At 38.6% G+C, this 24,262-nt stretch overlaps 1 protein-coding gene across 2 annotated transcripts; it reads right to left on the bottom strand.

The window, feature by feature from the left end:
• Positions 1-168: 168 nt before the first annotated feature.
• On the bottom strand, positions 169-24,262 carry COG2 (component of oligomeric golgi complex 2). 2 transcript variants are annotated; one of them, XM_051613410.1, is made up of 18 exons: positions 23,799-24,261; positions 22,839-23,000; positions 22,021-22,086; positions 21,105-21,185; positions 20,392-20,495; positions 18,992-19,100; positions 18,092-18,271; positions 17,005-17,129; positions 15,626-15,752; positions 13,822-13,961; positions 10,898-10,959; positions 9,507-9,658; positions 8,233-8,433; positions 7,519-7,591; positions 6,100-6,242; positions 4,919-5,058; positions 2,210-2,390; positions 169-600 (listed from the first exon to the last, which is right to left on the bottom strand). In XM_051613410.1, the coding sequence occupies exons 1-18, from the start codon at positions 23,865-23,867 to the stop codon at positions 499-501; spliced, it is 2,217 nt and encodes a 738-aa protein (XP_051469370.1). In that variant the 5' UTR covers positions 23,868-24,261; the 3' UTR covers positions 169-498. The 2 variants fall into 2 exon arrangements, with proteins under 2 accessions (XP_051469370.1, XP_051469371.1); XM_051613411.1 differs by lacking the exon at positions 22,021-22,086 and having other exon boundaries at positions 23,799-24,262.

The raw sequence follows: 24,262 nt of genomic DNA, 5'->3' as shown, positions 1-24,262 counted from the left end.
ACGTCTCCTTCACTGGAGACATTCAAAACCCGCCTGGACGCGTTCCTGTGTGATGTACTCTAGATGACCCTGCTCTGGCAGGGTGGTTGGACTAGATGATCTTTCGAGGTCCCTTCCAACCCCTAGGATTCTGTGATTCTATGATTCTATGAAAAACATGAGACATCAAAAGCTCGGAAGACAATTTATTACATAATATTTTCATCATGTAAGTTCATTCTTCTACATTTTAAGATATAAAACAACAAAGATTTATTCCACATTTATTCTCTAGTAGAAGGATAAAACTTCAGATAGCTTTCCATACAATGGAAAGCTATGATAAATTCTCAGTCTTTTGGTGAAACCAGCCTATCCTGACAGAAGATGCACTGATTTGTTGCTCGTGATACATTAGGAAGCACTTCATTGCTACTCATTTGGTAAAATAAAAAGGTAAGTGCTCTCTCTTTCTTTTAGGGACATTGTTTATCCTCAATCACATGCTTTCAAAAATATCTAGGATTGTTCTGTTGTAGCCTGATCCTTAGCAGTTAGAACCAGCTCTGTAAGGGCTGAAAAGCTTTTTATGCTGCTCGTTTCCAGGCCCATCTTTTGTATCTAAAAAGAAACAGAAGAAACATTGATTTTCTTTAAAACATCAGAAGCTCATAAATTATTCTACTTAAAACATTTAGCAAAGCATATGTTTTGTCCTGCATCAACGTGCAGCAAAAAACCCACAACTGCATGTAAGTGCACACTATGAAAACGTTTTGTATCTAACTTTGCTCAGTTAAGTATTTCCAGTTACTCTAGTAGTGTCTTGCAGGAAAATATTTAACCATCTTCTAGGCAACTTGTAACTAAAGGCAGTTGGAAGCTTTCCAATGAAATAGTGAAAAAAAGAAACTTGGCTGTTAACTTTGTTTTTAATGCATTGGTTTCAACTGAAATTTTTCCACACCCCAGATGAGGCTTCTGGGCAAAACTTTAAAGATAAACATGAATACATCCAAGAACAGCCAACAGCATGATGAATAAAGCATTTCAATAGGCTGCAAGAGCCTATGGTTCTAGCCTCAAACTTCCTGGGGGATTGAAACAACTCAACAAATAGGGAGGTTGCTACAAGTCATTTCTTATCCAGGAAAACCATCACTCTAACAATCAGAAAAATAAAGCCATGAGAAAATTAGAAGTGCACTGAAAAAAAAATAAATCTAGATCTAAATAAAACCATAATGAAGCTATTCTGAAAAGGTGCTTGCTGCTGGCACTCTGTAACGTTTGCATGTACCAAAACAGCTCCAAATTGATTATGAATTATCTATCCCAGTTCAGCTTGAACTCACAGTGCAGCAATGTTACTGCACCTAACAGGAATAAAAGAACAAAAGCCCAACACCAGCCAAAACCTGCCACACAGTAGTTCTTGTTAGTAAGATTTTCATACTTCCACCCAAATCTTCTTCCTTTTTGGTAAGTCTCTGATATGAGAAGAGTATCTGCTCACACACAGGCAGACTTAATCTGCCTGTTGCAATGCATCAACAGCATCTGCTCACAGGCACAACTGACAACTGCTTGGTAACTAATGATACAGACTTGCACCCAAAGTTTGTTTCTACATATAATTTTCAGAAAGAAATGATACAGAACAGCATGCTCATACAATTTGATGTTGCTACTGCACACATTTCCTGGAATACTTTCTTTAATTTTGTTATTTAAGATTTCACACTTGACACTGAAAGGAACTTAAGAGTAATGTAGCTCAATTCATACGGTTGACATCTTCAAAACTCTTGGGAATAGACCCTTGACTACACAGTAAGTCAAGGCTGGAAATATCCAGAGAGAAGACAAACAAAAGCAGGGCCATAAAGATGTTTCCATCCAAGCTAAGGAATGTCCCTGTCCTCTGATCTGTCTACACAGTGTTTCTTTTTTTTTGCTTCTAAGCACTAAACAGTACATGAATTTTGAATTCAGCTTTGCATTTGGATAAGAAAGGACAGGAAAGCATGCATTGATCTACAATCACCAAGTTCTCAAGTCACCTCCATTACAAAGATGTGAAAAAAAAAAGCAAAAACAACAAAAAACAAAACCACACTGACACAACTTTCAAGACCAAAAATCTGAGTCAAGCTTCTCTTTCCTCCTCTATCTTACCCTCCTCCAAAACCAGCAGTAATAGTAAACAAACCTGTGGCTCATAACTTACTTGTTCTCCAAAATACTCAACATCCAAAGCCAGCTGCAGTCTGATTTTGTTATCATCACTCATGCCCCCATTTGTACCAACTGGGTTTGAAGTTGGAGTTCTTCTGGCTTGTTTCAATCTTTTTAAGCTCTCTTCCATTTTCTTAACAGAACTTAGCACATCAGATACAGTTTCGTAATACCTAAATAAAGGAAGATCAATGAGAGAGAAAAAAATTTACACTTTCACAGAAATCCTGCTTCATATACATCAGTACATCACTGGCCTCTGGAAAAATGCTAAACAACACTGGGAGCAATGGTTTTCACTGCTAGGAAGCTACTGATGTTTCCATCATTATCAATTAATCCATATTTCCATCACTAGTTTTAGAGGTCAATCCAAAGACTGCCGTTCAGTTTGAAGTCTCCTTCTCATCACAACATTTTTGACCAGTTCAAGTTCTTTGAATTCAACAGAGGCCAAGGAACACAACTCTTCAATTTCAAACCATTTGAATCAGTCTCTATTTCCAATCAATAGAGCACTATGCCAAATTTCATTTTAGAAACAGGACAAGAATAACAGCCTGACAGAGCAAAAAATACACAGTTTTAGACAAGTTCTAAAAGTGATTATATGACAGCATGCAAGTGCACACCAGTCAGAAATGCCTATTCCTAAAATGAAGAAATTGATCTGAAAAAGGACTGTTGGCAGGAAAAGTCAGAACACTGCTAATGCCAAGTTAGAAATTATGTAAGTGGAATAAAACATCACTTGCCACATACTGGGATCCAGACTGAAGAAAGCATTGAATCAAACAAGGTACATGAATCAACTAATCAACAAAATTTCCATAACAGAAGTGACTAGATTGAGCTATGTTCTATAATTGCTAAAATCTGTAACTTTCAAGGAGCCTCTCAAAGACAGTGATAAAACTACTAAGAATTAAGGAAGTTGAAAGAATCTTCCTGATGCTTACTTCTAAACAGGGAGGCAACAGAAAGCAGTCAAAATTTTAAAAAGATAGTTAGATAGTTGGTAATCCTGACAGGGAAAGTGAGAAACTTCTTTTTGGTAAAAAAAAAAAGCTTTGGATGGATCCAAGGAACTACAGAGCAGCTACTCCCTTTGTGTGGTGCCACCAGACCTACTGAGTCTTTTAAAAAAAGGCTTATTAGACACACAGAGGTAGACAGACAGACAAGAATTCACTCTACAATATTTTGGTTCTACAAACTTGCAACTTGCCATTCCAGAAATCTTTGGGGTCCTTCAGCAATGTTACTTAAACATAATTCCTATGGGTTAAGAGTAAGCCTCTTTCTTCTAGGGACTAATAATTCATCGAAAGAAGAGACATCAAGCTTATTCAAGCAGTTCTTGTGCAAACTGGAAGTGACCAGTGGAATCCAGATCAATTTATGCCTAGCCATTAAAAAAACTCTTATGAATAAATTTAAGGTTAGTGAAAATTTGAGGGTCAAAACCATCCTATAATTTGAAGTTTATTCTGAATAACCAAAAAAGTGACTGCAAATTGCTGCAGATGCATAGGGCATTAATAAGTACCTAAGATGTGCCAGAAGTGGAGCAGCAGGAAGAGATAAGGAGACAAAGGGCAGGAAAGAACTCATATTCTTAATACATTTCAAAGCCTCAGTGTTATGTGGCTAATTCTCAGAAAACATCAATCCAGTGCTCAGCAGCAGTCAACAAATAGGACCATATGCCAAAAATTATTAGGAAAACCATGTTAGGACAGGCAGCAATCACCAGCATCACACTTAAACCAGTATGGACTCTTCTGATCATACAATCTATGACCAGAAAGGACAGAGAAAAAGAACAAACAGCTATAAAGATGGGAAGAGCAAAAATCAATATAGGCTGAGGGCATTCTTTAATCTGAAGCAAGATTACAGAGATGTAACACACACAATTCAGCTGACAAAAGGAATAAATTGTCCACAATGCGAGAACTAGAGTCTATCCAGTGAAATTATCCCAGCAGAACTTCCGAACAAAAGCAACTATTGCTTTCTCATGTCACATAGTTTAACTGGTTGAACTCACAGAACAAAACATCCCACAGTAGTATGAATTTAAAATACAGGTAGACAAATGGACAGAAACAAAATCCACAAAGGAACTTACTGCAGATGAATATTCATGCTCAAGGAGTCCTCAAGATGCTAACTAGCAAACAGAAGCTGTACTACAGAAAGCACTGCTTTATGACTGCCTTATTAAGCTGTGAACAGTTAGCTCTTCAAGAGCTAAAAGAATCCTAAGGTGGGGCTTTTTTTAAGTCACTAAAAAGATGGATAATCAATACATACATTAAAGTAAAAGGAATATAGAACTCAAGTTTCTTGAAAATTCAACCATTGTTCACTGTATATAACATGAGGTTAACATCTTCTGTGAATTCTGAGAGAAAATGCAAGTTTTTAGTTCACTGTTGCACTACTAGAGCTAAGCAATTTTTCACATGGCCTATCCCCAATACCACAGTTTGCACAGATTCAAACAGAAGTCAGGTCTCTGGATTCCCTGCCCTGCTTTTCATCTGTTGAGAAACACACCCTGCCAAAAGAGAGGTATATTCTTGTTTTCTTTACAGTTGTGCTAATTTATAGTGGTTTGGGTTTTTCCTGTGTTCATTCAATAGACACTGGAATCTTTAATCCATGTAAAGAATGTTCTGTATGGTTCTCTTACTTCTGTGTGCATTCAGACAGGGCACTTTCCAACCATTCATGAACCATGGACTGCTTCAATATATCTTTGTATTCATTCTGCAGTCGGTGGAAGGGCTTAAGAGCGCTGTCAACATAAGGTGAAGCTTTAGATGGCACCTCCTGGTAGATGGCAGAGAAACAAGGTGGGTGAAAAGAACCAGTAATTTACTTACATCAACAGAATTATAGCACATACATGAAATGCTACATCTGTACCTAAGCAAATAGATGCATATTCCACTCATGACATATCAATGAAAGCTCATCTTACAAAGGAAAGACATCATCACAAAATCACTAAGTAGTGTCATACAATGTTATATAATACAGAATAATGTTCAAAATGACAAGCTTTTTGAGATGTCACTCCTACTATGAGGGCACGATCCTGAACACACTTTCTGTTCAAACGACCCTCCCCCCATCACCAACCAAAACCACCCCACAAACAATCAGCCTTGCTCATTTCAGTCTGCCTTCTCTGTTCAAATTATGCAAGGATGTAGTATAGTAGTCTGGGGTCCACATTACTCAAGTATGCTTCTATTGCCTGAATGATACCAAGCTAACTACCAACATAGCTGCGCAGACTGGTAAAGGTAAGTCACAGGAAAAGAACAAGCCACCACCAGACAATCATTCTTGGCACCATATTTACTTCCTGTTAGTTTCTTCACAAACTACTCTTTTTAGCCATTTGCATCTTGTTCTTTCTGTGCAAGGTAATTTTTTAATCAAATCTGAGCAGCTAGCTCACTGAGATTAAGCTTCTTGACATAGCAGCCGCAAGTGTCATCCCCTCAAAAGAAGCCTGCCACTCAGCAGCACTGCATCTTATGGTATACACTATGACACGTGGGAAACACATTTATTCTAAGTAACCCATTTTCTTTTGTACATCAGAAGTCCTGCTCCTTGCCTTTCCTTCTATCTCAGGCCTGTGCCCTCATCATTGTTACCCTACCTAAAATTTTGAAACACAGTTTTGTTTTATCCCTTTCAATGAGATGAGCAGTAAATGATTAAACTACCTCAAGGTATTTAATAGGGGTCTTCACTGTCAAGCAGATAGACAGGCCTAAAGAACTCATAAATGTACTGCCTGGTTAACATTTTTAGCATAGACCTGAGATTTATTTTTAGATCACAACCAGCACTGACCTTATTGGTTCTCCTATATAATCTTGGAACTTCCAGTGCACTCTTCAGGTAAGCGAAGGAGGACTCACTGAGGTCCTGGATAATCCTGTTATTCAAGGTAGGCACACAGGCTGATAAAGAGGCCTTTGAGTCTTCCAAGGCTCCTATTGAAGTAAAAATGCTACAGTTTAGACTGAGCTACCAAGCCCAATCAAAACACAAATTCTGTGAAGCCTGCCCATCATCCCAATCTCACTTGTTATCCTAGATGGGTTCTGGTGTAAAATACAGGATGCTTACTTAACAAATACACACCAGCCATTTTGAAAACATGTCCCATAACATCAACCATACCTCAGTCAGGAAAACAGGTGGTGGGAAGGAAAAAAACAAACAAACAACAAAAAAAGGGGTAAAGTAACATAGTGCGGGTTCACAGTTTTTTCAGTATTAACAATCTAGTAAGGGGCTTGAATCGAAAGGCTCTGACCTACCAAGGAAACCATGTCTGAGAAATTCTTTCTCAGAGTACCCAAACTCCCTGTGGAGTGACTGGAACATGCTCAACTCAAAGTTGTGACTTACAGCTGACCATCTACTGAGTGGGGGAAGTGCACAAGCTTCTACCTCTCTTATGGACTTGGACATTCACCAGTAATCCTGATTTAGAGATTTAATTCACAGTGCAGAACTTCTGGCTATATTTGAAGACAGGGACTAGTTCACTCACCCAGCTACTACCTGCCTGGCTTTAACTACTAAATTAAAATCAGACTCTATGTTTCACATAAAGAGTGATCAGATTAAAAGAAAAAAAGAAAAATAAAAAAGAGGGTAAAATACTTAATTGCCTCTGTCCTCTGAAGTTGAGGTATTTAACTATGAAACTTTGATAACTCTCCTTTTCACATGAGTCATCAGGCCAGAGGGAGAAAAATCTTAGAAAAAGATTTTTGTTTCAATTAGATAATAGAAAGCCTCTCTTTAATTCTTCCCTATTTCCTTTACAAGTAGGTTTTTAAAAAGATATGATACGAATTTTGTAGTCTACTTTCTGGAAAAGCATCCTAATTACTGGAGAATGATGTTTCAAAAATGACCACAAACACCACCCCACCCCCCCCCCCAAAAAAAAAAAAAAAAAGAACAAAAAACCCCCAAAGAAAACATTAAAATAATCCTTCAACCCATTCCCCAAAAAAACTTAAGCTCTTCAGACTCCTTTAACTTTTATTAAATGTATTCCAGACTCAACATATCTGTTCAAGATAGTTTCTATTTAACAATTTAAACTTAAATCAGCTTCATTAACTAATAAAAACATTAGCATTTTCAAATTTTTCATTGTAAGTAATGAAACTGTGTAAAACTCGATTGTTTGGTTGGCAGAGGGGATTTGGGAGAAGGGGAAAGGGACTGAATTCAGTCTCTCAGCTTTACCTGCAATACAAGATACATTCTTGAAGCCAATAATTTCAAGTTTTGGCTTAATAATGTCTAAGATTTCAGGAATCTGAAGGAAAAAAAACAGAAGAGATACAGTCATATTATAAACATATTTCCATTGCTTTTTCTACATTCTGTAAGCTTCCAGAGCATCAGAAGACTCCTCCAAATACAAAATACACAGAATTCATCCCTACTGGAAGAAACTGAATATCACACATCTCTTTTCAAGATTCTATCTAGATCATTAGTACAGTATAATCATGATAATAAAACCTTTTTCAACCTCAAAGACTAAAACCAGGTAACATTTAAAATAGAAAATTATACTAAAGATGAATATTGCACCACACTCCAAGCTGCAACAGAGATTTTACTATCAAAGGCAAGACTGACACATGACACCTTGCCTCAAAAATGAGCAGAAACATATTATTCTAGGAGTTAATCCAGCAGCTACTAATAAAAAATGCTTAAATCCCTGAAGTGATTTCTCTGTAATCGGCAATTCAAAAGAGGCACAGAGTAGACCATTTATTTCAGGTGACATTTTCTGTATCAGACTCCTTCAGTTTTAGCATTTAAGATTAAAAAATAGCTTAATGATACATTTTTTTAAACAATTTAATGCCCTTAACAAGATGTCAAACAACATTGGTACATAGATCAACGAAGACTCTTTTGTAAGTTAAAGTCACAAGCACAAACCTGATCCTGGAGTTTGTCCAGATCTGCAGCAACATATACCAACTGAGTACTAGATATAGAAGGCAATGGTTGACTTTCTGGAGAAGACCCATTCCCTTGGTCCTCACTCGGGTTGAGGCTTACAGAAGATTCCTTTCTACCAACAGGCAAAGATTTTTTGCTTTCCTTCATATTCTCACTGGAAATGGGCCTTAGAGAAACCTGAAACATCAAACTGAGATGTGAACCCTTGCAATAATGAAGCCAGTTAAAGTTGGACAAACAGAAACAGGATGCAAAGGATTTGTGAGTTCTCAGCATTAGAATGCCACACTTACAAGGGATATTAGTATTCCTAGATTACATAAAAAAAAAAAAAGATTTTTTAAAATCAGTTTTTGGTGCACTTAAGAGTTGGATGATTTGGAGTAAATCTGTCACTATAGCACAGGGCAGTCAAGTCCTACAGCAATTTTCACCTAAGTGGTATTTGAATGAACTACTACACTGGAGGAATGTTCAAGACAAAACATTTTGTCATCATCTGCTTTGCAGAAACAGTTTACTTTCATATGCTGGAATACAAAAATCATAACCCCTCACTGCTGGTAAAGAATGCTTTTCTTCCATCCCCTCAAGCCCTCTGCTGTCAGGCACATACTTCACTCAACTACTCTATTTTAACTCTGGTACTTACCAGTACTTTTTTCAAGAGCCAATTTAGCTGACAGAACTGTGTCATTGAGTCTTAAGAAAAGGATAAAGGGAGATTTTACTGCTGTCTTTGGCTACCTAAGAGGCATGTACAGAGAAGGTAGAATCAGACTTTTCCTTGAGGTAGAGTGGCAGAGTAAGAGGCAATGGACACAGACTGTACCAAAGGAAATTCTGATCAAATATGAGGAAAAAGTGGTCAGTCATTGGACCAGGGTTCCCAGAGAGCGGTAACACAGCCATCATTTGATATATTCAAAATTCAACTTGAGAAGGCTCTGAACAACCTTATCTAAGCTGGCCCTGTTTTGAGCAGGAATTTGGAACAGATGACCTCCAGAAATCCCTTTAAATCTAAATTATTCTATCATGCTCTCTTTCTAAGACACAATGGGGAAACATGCATGGCGGAGAGCAGGGAATAAAAGAGCAAGGCACAATGTCTCCTGCTTAGAAGCAGGGAATCACTGATGTTGAGTCAGTTGCCCATGAAACTTCCAGTTTTAGTCTTTTTGTTTCAAAAGGTCTCTTACTGATGGACACAGCCAATCACCAAAACCATAAGCGTGCTGTTCTCTTACCTCAGCAATGAACACAGAGTAGCGTGCCAAAATTTGCAGACTAAGTTTCCACAAACGGTGTGCTAATAATGGTAAAAACATTTGATCTGACCAGCACTTCAGAAGACTCATCCAGACCATGTGAGTGGCCAAAAGACAGTATGAGCTGCCAGCTAGAAACAATGAGACAACAAAAGTAAAGTTCCTAAGCACATTCTTAAAAGATGTATCACTGTAATTGCATTACCCGAGATTAAAAAAAAAAAAGTTTAAAAAAAGTATTTCAAAGAGACACAATCACAAAGATAACAAAGAGGATTTATTAGGTATTGTCTGAAACAAATTCTTAAAATACTAGCTCTTCATTGCTTTAGATTTCAAATTCTACTTAGTCTTGCTCTAGCTATGCAAGCAAAAGCAACAAATGAGAATCTGTCTGCAACAAAGGCAGGTATAGCTTGGGCAAACAATCCATATCAGGAAATAACATTTCCAAAGTAATTTCTGGCTATGAAGAAGTTATATTAGACACACTTGCCAGCCATTACAGTAATACTCCTTTAGAACTAAACTACTGCTCCTGTCACAGTTATAATGGAGATATCTGCTAGAAATGTTTATTTGAAACCAAATACTTTTAAAGCACTTCATGCACTAACATTTTACAGCATACATTTTGAGAGCTATCCATTCTGGATGTGTCTGCAAATTCTAGGCAAACACCCTGAAGTGGGATGATTTGTGCATTTTGTCTCCATTAGGATTTTTTTTCTCCTTGCTCTCTTCAGAGCTTGTGTGTATATATACAGAGAGACACATTTATGTTGCTTTTTGCTGCCTTCTTCATAAGTTTTTACTCTGTTAATTGAAGTTATCTCTGATTACAATACACTTCTAAAGAACATGCCAGGTTTTCCCTTTCACTCGTTTTTCCTGTGCATACCTCCTCATCTGCTCATAATCAATGTATGTTTTGGGAGCAGACACCAACACTGTACACCACAGCAAGTCTTAATGCTGCAAATAAATAGCCACCTTTGCCTTGACATAGCCCTACAACAACTATGAAAAATATGTCCTAGTAACACCAAACAGCCTCTCAGCTGTTACTTAGAGGAAGTGAAATGCCCATTTAGTTCCTTCTTACACTGAGGGGATAGTTCCACACCTAAGTCAATGGTTGCTGCCAAAGGGGGTGTTTTTAGTAAGTAAAGTGATCACTGAACAATACTCTCATATTGCCTTCTCTATAAAAATGTATTTTACTGTTTAATCAGTTAATCAGAAAACAAGAAAGCTCACGTGAACTCACACTAAACGAGTTACTAAATACTCAGTAGACAGACAGTAACTACTGCTACTTACACCACAGATTCCTTCACAATAAATTATTTTTTGCAATAAAAGTTTACCTGGTGCTTCCTCTAGTGTATCAGACAGTGCTTCTTCTAAGGCCCCAGCTATTTCTCTGAATCTGAGAGACAGAAAAGTTTTGAAGACTACAGCTCAGTAATTGCTTAAATTGATGCCTAAACATTTTTTCAGTGTTTTTTTAAACATTATTTCAGTGTGCTATCAATACACATACACAGACTTTAAACACGGGGTTATTTTTGCTCAAAATACATTGGGATATAAACTAAACCTTTGACATTTTACAGGCAGATATGAAGCTTATACACTGGGAAATTATTAAAGTCATGGTTGCAAAAATTATCAAGATGATAGCAGTGGTCTTTAGAAGAGTAAATACTTTTGTTTTGTTACTGTTTTTAAACTGAAAGTGAACACATTGGCTCATACTTGCTCTAGCTGAGCTTCAGATATGTCATGTGACACTGGAGGCTTCAGCTCTCTACATGTTTGTCAATGAACAGTGCCATAAGGTTCTGCAAGCAATTCTGTACCTAGTAAAAATCAATAGTTCCTTACAGGATTCCTTGACCTCCTTTTTTAAAAATTCACCCTTCAAACGAGTAAAAAAACATAAAATCCGGTCCCATATTTTTTTTATATAAAAGCAAAGTTAATATTACAACCTCTAATACTTTTTCATATTTAAAGCATATTGGATAAACAACATAGTATTTCTGTCACCTAAAAGTTGTCATGTAAGACCTCAAGAAAATTCTTCTTTAACCAGGTTTTTCCCATGAAATGCTGAAACAAAGCAATCATTTTAAGCTCCCCTATAGAAAGTTCTATCATCATTGGTTTCCCATTTGTACCACTTCCACCAATAAAGCAGTGTCTTTTAAGTCTTATGGTAAAAAGGATTAGAGAAAAGAACCAGGTTTTTAACAGTGACGTAATTTTTGCTGAATGTTCCTTACATAGGAAAAAACATTCCCCCATGTGGGCTTCCCTACAGTTCCAATGGCAAGGGAAAGAGTTATGGGGACTGTTTGTGCCAGCCCTGATATAGAACAAATGCCTGTACATCCATCTGTTCCTCAAAGGATTGTTTGTAAAAGCTTTAGTGAGGGCTGATTGTTTGGGCAGTTTCTGTAATTGAAAAAAAAAAAACAAACAGCAAACTTAGCTATAAATGACATAGTGTGAAATAATACTTCAATAAAAGACCCGTATGACTTAAGGATATTAACATACATCAAATAAAAAGTTTATCTGATATATATAATGAATACATTGCATTATTTTCACAGCTGTGCACTGAAGAATTCATGGACATGTTCAAAATTTATCTGATTATTCCAATATATAGGAATAATATCATGAAAGATGAACCAGCAGCTGTTACCAATCATTTATGGAAATAGTGCATTACTTAGATTTACAGTAATCTTTGGTTAAAGGAAAACTTTTTTTTTTTTAAATCAGGGCTCAAAATACCTAATGGGAAGGAACATTTTTGAACAGAAAGACGCTCCATTTCAATTTTATAAATAAAAGCATCAAAGTTCGATCAGTGGTCACTTACTAGAAAAGTTGCACTTTCAAACAAAATGAGCAGACTCATTTTGCTACACATCTGTTAAAAGGTGTATAATGGCTACAGTTCCACTTAGCCTGTGCACTCCGTACTGGTACTGTAGCAAATACTCTTGACCCTTCCCTTGGGCCAGCATGAATATTTGTACAGTGAAGTGGTTTGGAGGAACTGATTTGAAGGTCAGCCTTTTTTCACACAGGGTAACAGACCGTCATCTGGGTTCACTACCCAGCTGCAAGAACAGTTGTGCAAGAATAAAAACAAACCAGGATGTCAGAGCCTTGGGCTATCATTTTACAAAACGCAGTGAACCACCAAAACACTAAGACCCTGCTCATGCTCCTGTCACTTATCTCAGCTCCAGTAATCCTAAGGTTCATGGATGGAATTTTTCAGCAGCAATGTAGATTTATACTGGATTAAAAAGCTGTATAAATATGGCTATGGTTGTACTGTTATTGGCAGTTATTGAATCATGCAATTAAAAGGCCATTAAAGTGATCCAGGTTAGAAATAAACATCAATTTCTCTCCCTTTTTTTATTTTTAAATTCTACCCTTTGGGGTTTTTTTTTAAGAGACTCTCAGAAGGTTTTGGACCACTAGAGGTGACACACAGCATTCTGAGGTCACAGACTTCATCAATGGTTCTCCTTCTTGCCTGGAGGCTTGCTATCCAGCCCTAAAATGAGATGTGTAGACTATGCTTTCCAAAAATATGGTTTACCATTCTATTTTGTCCCTTTAATTAAAATTCTAGCATTAGTAGACTTAAAACAGGGCTTTCTTTGATCTCTCTGCTCTCTTCTAGCTGCAAGATCTGTAAGAGATAATACTACAAGTGCATCAGATCTGCTGGAAAAGTAAGTTAGAACTTAATACTTAGCTCCTCAGGAAAAGGGGAATCTTTGGGAAGGTAATACTACAAGACCCAGCGCTTTACAGAGTAAATCCTGTGAGACAAAAAGGATGTCAGAAATATGGCTAGATCTGGAAAAGCTACAAGATGCCAAGTTCCTTAATTCTCTATTTCTAAGAAGAAAGACTTCTTCCCTTACAGTAAGTATTCCTCTGGATTTGGATAAGTAGCATCCTTCAACATACAGTTGAGTTTCAGGGACACTAGAGAAAGAATCTGAAACAAGATTTCAAGTCTCATCTAGATCTGTTTATGAAAGTAGCATATAAAATTCAGTGTAACAACACAGTACATACTGAAGGGTAGCTGGCTGTGATTTTGCTAAATTGTTGAAAGATACGTAATTGACTTAGTAATTAAATTCTTAGCTTGATTTCTAGCATGATTAGTTGACCAGTGAAACTCTGAACAATCATCATCTTGCTGTGACTGAACTCTGCTTTTGAAAGGTTAGTGCATACTAACCTTATTTGAAAATACACAGGTAAATTCCATTTGTTGTTAAAGCTGTGGTAAGAGGGATGAGATCTTAAACGTTTCACACTGGCCTGGGAGCCACACTGTCGTTCAAATTTCCGTACAAAATCCATACTAGTAGTGTACTTCTGCAGGAAGAGAATGAGCATTCTGATCACGTATGGGGTCCCAGCAAACCAGGAAAGCCACCACCCATTCTGCAGAACTCTTCGTTTCACACTATAGCTAAGCTCAAGGTTCAAAGTGGGCTGAGACTGCCCTCATCACCTAATCATACAAGGCTAACATTCTGGATTGCAGTAAAACCAAACCCAATTAACTAGTAGGACTTGGTTGTGATTTTTTTATATAAAGATGATGCAATTGATGGTCAATATCAGCTTAATGTAAGATGACAGCATTTAAAAAATAATTTATTTAAAACAGCACACCCAACTCTTCTGAAGATAAAACACACCCTGGTGTAAACCAAGCAGTACAGATGACAAAAGCCCAGCACTGCTCACACTTTGCAGTATGCAGGGCATTAAGTGAAAACTTGAAGAGTGACTTTAAGGGAAACCAAGTGTTCTCACAGGGGAGGGGTAATACCCTATCCTGTCATTTCATGGTACTGCCACAACTTTATTCAACATTCATTTAATTTTCTACTTATTCAGAGCCAGCCCTGCAAACATTCACTGTTCATGCCCACTTGCCTTCAGTTATTCAATGTATCTGTATGAAATACATCTTAAACTCCAAGAAAAGTATCAGTATTGAGTAAGAGCAGTTTTGCATGAACACAGGCAGAATCATTTGCCTTGAAAATCTCCAGCAGCAATCCAACATTTCCCCAAGTCATTTGTCCTGATCTGCCTACTACGCCCTCCTTCAGACAATTTATCACTGCTTGCTATCTCCATCTAGAAAATAAAGTTTCACACTAATCATAAGCCAAGCTGCAAGGAAAAGAAAAATCCAAATATTCCAGCAGTCACTGTTAAATACAGACAGGACATTAAGAAAAGCAGAAAGCTCCTATTTTCTACTTGTGACATACTAGTAAGTACTGCCAGAGACTATATTCATACTAGACCATGAAATCTGTTTCAACACTAGGAAAACATGATAATTTAGAGGCAGAGAAAAACTGGCAATCATGAAAATACAAGAGTGACAAGCACTTTAAATTCATTCTCTAACTTAAGTTTGCTTCATAATTGGTCACAATACAAGAAAAAATGCTCTTTAAATGTTCCAAACTTTATCACACTGCCTCCAAGTATTTTTTTATTTCTTTTAGTTACCTTGTGTTTCTAATCACAGCATAATCTACATTACTGTAAGAGCACAAAGGCAAAAAAACCCCAAAAAACGTGAAACAAAGATTTGTTTAACCTTCCCATAGTATATAGCAAGTTGTAACCCAGATAATTAGTTAACATGACAGTCCTTCCTATACAGAAGCCCCAGTCTTGGGTGAGTACTGGTGTTGTCCACTCCTGCCTTAATTTATGTTGCAATTCCACAATTAAGAAAGAATATTTGCTTCAAAAACAAATACTAGGCCCAAATTCACATGACTAAGTGGCTTCCAGTAATGTCTGTATGAGCTTTCCTGACACACTTGAGGGGAGAATTAATTACAATGAAAATTAAAGTAAGTGATTGGAGATAACCTCCTCTTCTGAGCCACACAACAACACAAATTTACACAAAAGCAACCATGGAAAACAGTTGAGGCACATAACTCATTCAATTCTTGTGTGTGTCAAAGAAATCACAAATGGAAATAAAGAAAATTAATTACCTCATGAAACACATCTGGGTTTCCAGGGTTAAACAGTGATGGCAATTTCTCTTCTAAGCCACGTACTATTTCAGGCCACACTGAATTCACTAAGAAATCATAACCAGGAACAATATCTGCTTTTTCACTGAAATAAAATTGAAGTTATTCCATGTTTATATTTTACCACCAGGCTTCTATATGGGGGAAGGAATAACTAGAGAGACACACACTGCATTAAAGAGTGCAATTAAGGTTTTTACATAGGTAAACTAATCCCTTTAAACCACTCTTCCTTCCAGGTTTCACATCTAATCCACAGTCTCATCAAATACAAGGTATTTTTTATAACTCTGAGTGTTCTAATCATATTTGGCAAGTTCATCCTGGAAAATGCGTACATTTCATCCGAGAACTCCTATTCTTACTTATATATTTCAACCGCACCATGCTTCAAAGAGGAACCAAGTAGGAGTGATGTGACTAATGCAATGGAAAGAAGCAGAACTTTTTCAAAATTGTTCCAAGCTATATTTATACACAATATTGTACTTTGAAGCAAAATATTAAAAGCTACCTTGATTATGAAAATATATAATTTGAGAAGAGATACAATCATTTCATTCCAGTTCAGTACACCACAGAACAAAGCAGAAACATTCCATCACTAAGAAGAAAGCTTAAAACTTGATGAGGGATTAAAAGAATGAAAATGTTAACTTAGAAGTCATAAAAAGCTCAGCAATGGATGACTAATTAGAAAAGCAGTTTTGCAGTCCCTAGGGGCTACAGCCACAGTTCCGCTAATTACAGCGATGTACTGTACTAACCAGCCTGCAAACAGATTAATAAATGGATACAATTCAGTAGACCTGAATTATTTAAACTTCAAAACAGACAATTTAATTGCAAAAGGAATTAACCACTCTTGGAGAAGATAGTGGAAACGCTACACAAATCAATTAAACCTGTAGCTCCAGTACATGCAATAAATCAGTAAATCCTCTGGGGATCACTCCCACTTTTCTGATGTACACTAACAAGCAAATAACTTTTGAACTTACATTTTTTAATAGCTTTACTATGCTCTTCTTGGATAAAGTGGATTCAAATAAACAAGGTATCTGACATGCAGTATTATGAACAGTAATCAATTCTACAACTGAAATACAGGATTCTTTTTCCCTCCTCTGAAAGTCTGGGCTGCAGCACCAAGAAAGTCTAGTCGCTGTTTTGTTTTGAAAAACACAGACAGGAGAAAAAAATAAAACCCGACTATGAATCTTCAGGAAACACCAGTAAGTAATTTGTGCACAGAAGCTAATTATGCAAAGCATTTCAAAAGTATATGGTACTTGTTGTAACTTCAGTGCAACTGAAAGAAACCCCAAGATCCTTACCTTGAAATAGCTCCTCCTGTTACTTCACGCAAGAGACGGCAATGATGGGGAACAAACTCCAATAGTCTATTGTACATAGACTGAAGGCCATTAGGATGAGATTGAACATACTGTTCCACAATCACCTGTCAGGCAGAGTTCCATGTTAAATGTCAGAAAAGCAAATATGAAATACCATAATGCAAGACTCACAGTTTGCTCACTCAAAACTCCTAACACTACAACCCCAAGTATTGGGATAGTCACCATACTACTTTTTTATATTATAGCTTCCAAGTATAACTTGCCAGCTTGAATTATGACTTCCTTTAATGCAGCACTCTAACTGGCAAGACTGGCCATAGGAAAGGGAATGAGCTCTTTGCTTTTAAATATTAGCCACCATGTCTGCCCCCTGCACACACTGCTGTCCCCTGAAGAAGTCTGTGAAGTTAAACAGGTGGCTAGCAAAAGCAAATGAAACCCCAGAATAAAAATGTTCTTCTAAATTTAGAGCTTGTTGGTCCAATCCCAAATGCAGGTAAGCCAATATCCAAGAATCTTCTGTGATGATGCTAAGCCTTTAATGCAGCTAGCAAAGCAGTTTGTCAGGACAGCACCTCATGTTCAGTGAAAAGGGATAAACTCTGCCACAAAGAGAAGGCAGACAGTGGCTGGACAATACAGGAAAAGAACAATATTCTTCCACCTGCCTGAATACTTTTGCCTCTTGCTACATAAGCAAACAGAATGGTGCAGAAGTGGGAAAAAAACAGATATTGAGAAAACTGACAGAGGTAGATGACCTGTCCCTCACTACAGCATTAGTAAGCACTCAAGGAAGTCAGTCCTTAAGGGGATAGGCCACCACTGTTTGATGCCCTCTCCCATCCAAAAGCCTAGAGCTGCCTTTGCTTTGTTAATCTGTATGCATACAAAGTAAAACCAGAATAATTTTAAATATTTTGTTTATTTAAATTGAGGCCCAGTTCTCCTGCTCTCTCAACAAAGACATTTTGAAGCTGCTAGAAGAAGCTGAAGGTTAACAGGAAAAATCAGCATATTTGTAAATCAATTCATTTTCTTAGGATTCTTGATTTTACCTTACCTCATCCATATAAGGTTTTACAAGCACTTGACCAACTAATGCCTCTGCGTCTCGTGTTTTGTCAATTGTTGCATAAGTGCGAAGACAGTGACGTATTATGTCCACGTTTGAAGTCTGAAGGCCTTCCAAGAGCAGCCCTTCCAGAGACCGCTGCAACATAGCCGTTATCCCAGCTATACGCTAGGAAGAGAAAAAACATACAGTAGCTGAAAAAAAAACCCAAAAAAACCCCCTAACTCAGCTTTCCATTTTCATTTGAAAGGTGTGCAAGTTTTGACAACTGTCAGCATTAAATGAATATTAACACAAGCTTGCTTACTGATGATATTTAACACAGTATTTATTATAATAAGGTTAAAAGGCAAGTATTTTCCTCTATATGTTTTAAGTTATGCAGTAACTTATCTAAGACCTCTTTATCCTGAAGAAATAGGTCAATAATTGTTCCTTGTTTAACTGAACCAGCGTATGTGTGATAATACACAAAAGCTTCACAGTAAGTCACCAGGGATAACAACTGTGGCATTTACTCCTCACTGTCAAAAACTAAAATGATAGTGTGCTCCCCACACTACCTGTCATGTTACTGCAAACCGAAGACTTTGACTGACACTGAGGCCTTGTGCAACCTGGTCTAGTGAGAGGTGTTCCTGCTTATAGCAGGGAGGTTGGAACCTGAAGATCTTTAAGGTCCTTTTCAACCTAAACCATTCTATGATTCTATGATAAACCCTCAGGAGTAGAAATACTTATAGTCAGCTGATCAAAATGACCTCTTGATACTCATTTTCCCCCATAAATTAATTCAATAGAACTTTACAGAAAGAGCTATGTTTCTTCCAATTATATTGGTTTAGCTTGACTCTGTAATTGTTATGCTGGCCATCATGTTATACTTACTGGTCTCACTTTGTCCAAAAGGGGCATTCCTTTGCTCTGTACTGCATGAAATTGTAGTTGATTAAATTCTGTGGCAATTCGCTCTAAAACCTGTCCAGTTATAAGTGGGCTAGAAGACACATGATACAAAATGAGAATAGTTAGAACCTTTCAAATCAACTCACTTTACTCTGCAGCAGACAGATAATGCCCTTCCCCAATTTTTGTAGTTTAATCTAAACATTTAAAACTCCAATAGCTACTTCTATAATTACTGCAATCATGCAATAGTAATCTGGAACAGACTACATGATTAGCATTGTTTAATGGAGCTACTAAGATATGAAGTGGGTGAAGCAGAAGCTGAGAGGAACATAAGCTGCCTCAGCGGTATGAAGCGGAGTTTTCTATACAGTAGTGCTGCTCACTGTCACATGAAAAGGCAGCCTTACAGCTCATAATACACTAAGTGCTCTTTGCCACTCAGATTTATTTCTTATTTCCCTTTTCTGCCATGCGGTAAAACAAATGACAGCTATCTCTACAGAAACAGTCTTACCCTTCTTCTCAGGTCTATATAACTAGCCAAATTTGGAGACACTTGTGCTCAATCTTGCTTTGAAACATAATTTTTCAAAGTGTCTCAACCTGACTGAAAACATTTGCATATGCTTTGTCCCTCTAGGTATCAACCTATTCTTCTGTCTACCTCCCTCAACTCATTACCGTGCGATCCAGCACACTAAACTGAAGAGACAGCCTCACGTTCAAACAGGTTCATGGAATTCTCTTTTTCCTCCAGCATAATTTGCACTTGGATCCCAGACAATTATTATCTCAAGCACACAGTTGCTTCAGCATCAGTTCCAAAACTGGCTGAAGGACACCTTCCATCCCTCAGCAAACCAGAGGGAGGGATAAGACATTTTCCATGAAGTTGTTAAAACAAAACTTGTGAGTCTGACTGGAATTTAACACAAACTTCCCTTCTACCAAAAGTATTAGTTTTGTGGCTTGCCTGCCTCAGACCATTCAGCTGTATGTAACCAGAAAAGCTATTTCCCATTTTACTTCCAAATGACATTGAAATACCCTGTACTGTACGGAGTATTTCAGACATGACAGGATTTGTGACTTTCAAGGAAAAAAAAAGAAAATTTCTTGCATGCAAACTGCAAAAAGCACATCTTTACTGAAAGCACTACAAGTAATTGAGAACTCTGGAGGCCGAGTTGCAAATCTTATGAATGACCAGTCTGCAGAAGACAATCTGAGAAAATACTAAAATAACAGTCACTTATTCCATCAGTTACATTTCTGAAGATATATCCTCTCGTTTGGAAATGCACCTACACCAATACCATGAAATTAAGTTAGTCTCATCAATTACAAACAAACCTGAACATTTACATATTTTTTACCTGTTTCCTTCTAATAAAGACAATTCTTTAGTGCCCTGGGAATGTAGAATCTTCTCTATTTTCTCAACAGACTGAATAACATGAATAAGTCTCAGCACACACATCTGTAATTAAAGAAAGACTTTTCATGTCTGACCCCAGTCCCAATTTACATTACCCAACAACACTGAAGACATTTTGGATGGTTTGGGGTTGTTTGGTTTGGTTTTGTGTGGGGCTTTTTTTCTGGTGTTCTCTCCCTCCATCTTAATACTCAAGTCATGCCCCAGTTGAAGTATTGCTCACGTAAGTCCCTAAAACCTCATAATGTTTGTCACAGACGTAGAACAGCTGTTCTTAACCGATTTTTACCAAGTTAAGCACAAAGACAAATTTTAGTTTCTCCTGCTCAAATAGAAATTAAACTGCTATATTCCAATTACATTAATATAAGTTTATATAACAATACAAGCAGAAACGTCAGTCACTGTGATTTAAAAAAAGGCAACCAAACCAAACACAGATGTTTTTGGGAAGTAAAATATTTATTATAGACACTGTAAAAATGATTTGTCAATCAAAGCTTCAATCATCATTTTTATATGTATAAAATACTGCACAGTGTGCATCCAGACAACCTAAAGCTTTTAAAATTTTATTTTCTCTGAGTTAATGGCAAAACCAAAAGTTGTCCTAATGAGGATCTTTGCCAGGTAGTAATTTGTCTGTTGTACCTTTTTCCTTCTAATATCTTCCTGTTTTGTCATTCGGTCATCTACTGCTTGAATTCCTTCGCTGACACATGACTTAAGACTCTGTGAGAGAGAAGGTCAGTGTGAAAAGTTGGCTTACCACCTAAAGCTTACAAAACCTTAACTCAAAAATCTAAAAACAGGAGATAGATTAACAAGAATATATGACAAGTAAAAGGTAGAGTACCTCAACTGCTATCTAAGAGAGAAAAAAAACAGAAATTAGACTAAGTAATGAAAGTATAACCTGCTCCTACAGTACTGCCACCATGAGTCTCATTATTTCGACTGGGAGTGTTCTTTTAGTACCTCACAGAGAATTAACCCCCTTTCACTCATAAACAAGCAATAAAATGGATATGATTTTATGTCTTGAAACTGAAGTTATACATCAGATTTAAGAAGCATTTATCCCATAACAAATATTTTCCTATGCTAACTGTAAATGTATTTTCTGGTTTAGACATCAAGGCTAAGATATTTGGAAGCTACATTTATGCAGCAAACGTCCCTTTGAACCAGCTGCGAAGATGAATAAAGACTGCCCTGCACTAAACACCAAGTCACCATGGAAAAGTAAGAGTAGGACTGACTTTCAGGAGGTTGATCTTCTATAGTTATACCACAGGACTGAGCGAAAAAGTCCTTAGTGGGACTGTTTTGCATCTGATTTATTTACTACCATCTTTAAGTTACTCAAATATTAAAACAGTTAAATATTTACCCTCATACATGTCTTGCAAGAGTCCATTAATTTATCACATTTACTGCTCTAAGAAGTCAATTTGCAAAGAGAAGTTTACTATAGTAACTATTCACATTAATAAGAGATTCTATTTATCATAGGAAAGTGAGCTGAATTTTACCAAGCTGTGTATAATGATTGCTTTGAGCATACCATAACTTCTTCCCTTAACTGTCCCAAAGGTACTGAAAGCTGATTAAGGGCCTTGTCCATGCCAACCTAAAGAAATCACCATAAAAACATTTATGACTTTTTTGATAAGTTCACATCACAAAGCCTATCATTTTACAGATACTAAAAGAGAACTGAAAAATGACATCTCCCCTTATGGTCTCCAGTTTTAAGTGCAATGCAAAAATATGTTACCTCAAACACAAGGACAAAGGTATCAGACTGCTTGTCACACAAAGCCAAAAATTTAAGAAAACTTAGACCTGTGGAAGGTCTTCTTCCAATGAAAATAATAAATCTCACTTGCTCTTGGAAAGTATAAACTGGAACCTGGATGAACTGAAGTAAAAGAGCAGGATACACAGCGACCAAGACATTTTAACATGAAAGTGATTAAGATTCTCAGTCAATTGGATGAGGTATTTTTAAGATATATTGACTGTATAGGAAATTTAAAGATCTTTAAAATAATCCCTCAGAATGGCCTTATTTGTACCTTTGCTATTCAATTTCCATCATTTACTTCCTTCAATTTTACAACTACTGGCAGTTTAAAAAAAAAAGTTTGCCTTGAGTCTAACTTCCTACTGAATTGATTTTTCTAAAGACAAAAAGTGTATCTCTGAAACATTTACTAAGGGCCAACAGCAATTCTGTACAGTACCTATATTCTGTAATAACAGTCTTTCAGTTTATCTTAGTGCAAGGGGTCACAATTTAAGATATCTTAAAACTAGCAACAAAAATCACACTAAAACATGTTAAGTGTGAGCTACATAGCACAACCTAGTAAGACTTACTAGATTTGTTGAGAGATTAACAAAATCTGCATAGTCCTTATTTATGAGTTCTACCATGGCAGTTTTAAGGAGTTTGTAATAGAGCTCCAGGTCCTCTCTGAGCTCTTCCAACTGCACGCGTTTCCTGCAGTCTGATACAAAGTGATCAACATCAAAATCCGGCTGAAAACGAAACAGGAAAGAGAAAAGGAGGTAAGCAAAACAGTTCACAGCAGGACAACACCCCATCCCACCTCCAGAGTTAAGTATTCCCTATGCTAGTGAGCAAAAAGGGGCAAAAAGGCTACTTAACAGAGCAGTGTCCAATGCTCCAAAGGCTTGGTTTTTAAGCTCAAAAACGCATCGTGTTGCAGTTCAGAGCATCGAAGGGCTAGTTGTCCCAAACACTAGGCAGTGTATTTTCTGCATACCCTTAAAAATCCCAGACAAACGACCCGAACAAAAGTCGCAACACAGTGTCAGGAACGACGTGAAGCTCTCCAAGCAGCGAAGCCTGAATCCTGGCTACCCGTCTGTTTGCAGCTTGGCTCCAAAGCTGGCAGAGCACGACCCGGAGGGAGCAGGGCTCGGGCCTGCCCTAGGAGGAGGGTGTGCTGCGGCTCCCGGCTCCGGCCCGGGACTGACACCGTGCCAGCAATCCTGCCGGCTCCCTCCCCGGGCAGCCCCGCCGCTCTGCCGCTCAGACTCGGCTTCGGTCTCGCCAGACCTGGACGCCAAGCCCCGCCGGGCCGCACGGCAGGGCCGCCCGCCGCCCGCCTCTCCACCGGCCCCGCACCCCTTCCAGGGACGCGTCCCGCGCTTCCCCGCAGGCCTCAGACCGGGGCGAGCGCCGTGCCGGAGCGGAGCGATCCCGACCCACGGGCCCGGGCGCCTCTCGCCGCGCGGGAACCCGCCACCCCTCCCTTCAGGAGGCCCCGCGGGCCCCTCCGCAGCCCGCCCGCCTCGGCAGCGCCCGCGCACCTTCATGAACTCGTCCTTGTCGAAGCAGAGGTTCTCGGGGCCCCGCGGCAGGCTCATCCTGCCCTCCATGCCGGCCCGCAGCGCCGCCAGGCCCCAGGCCCCGCCCGGCCCGCGGGGCAGCGGCGGCGCCGGCCGGACGTGCGCCCCGAGAGGCAGGGCGGCCCCGCAGCGGCCCCGCAGCGCCCCCCGCAGGCGGCAGCGCCCCCGCAGCGCCGGCAGGGCGCTCAAGATGGCGGGGCCTGCGGGTGCCGGCGGGAGCGGCACGGGCCTTGAGAGCCGGCCTAGCCGGCTTCTTCGGGGGAAGGGGTCTCGTTCCTGCGCCTGCGAGAAGTCAGGGAGGCCGGGATGCCCTGCTGGAGGGGGCGCGGGGTCCTGCTCTCAGGCACGAGCCGCGGAGACCCAGGGCCGCGGGGGGTGGTGCGGTGCTGTGCTGTGCGGTGCGGTGCTGTGCGGTGCGGTGCTGT

This window comes from Apus apus, chromosome 3, assembly GCF_020740795.1.
Source record: "Apus apus isolate bApuApu2 chromosome 3, bApuApu2.pri.cur, whole genome shotgun sequence".
Classification (NCBI taxonomy): domain Eukaryota; kingdom Metazoa; phylum Chordata; class Aves; order Apodiformes; family Apodidae; genus Apus; species Apus apus.
Note: the sequence above shows the minus strand (reverse complement) of the source record. Positions and strands in the feature narration are given on the sequence as shown.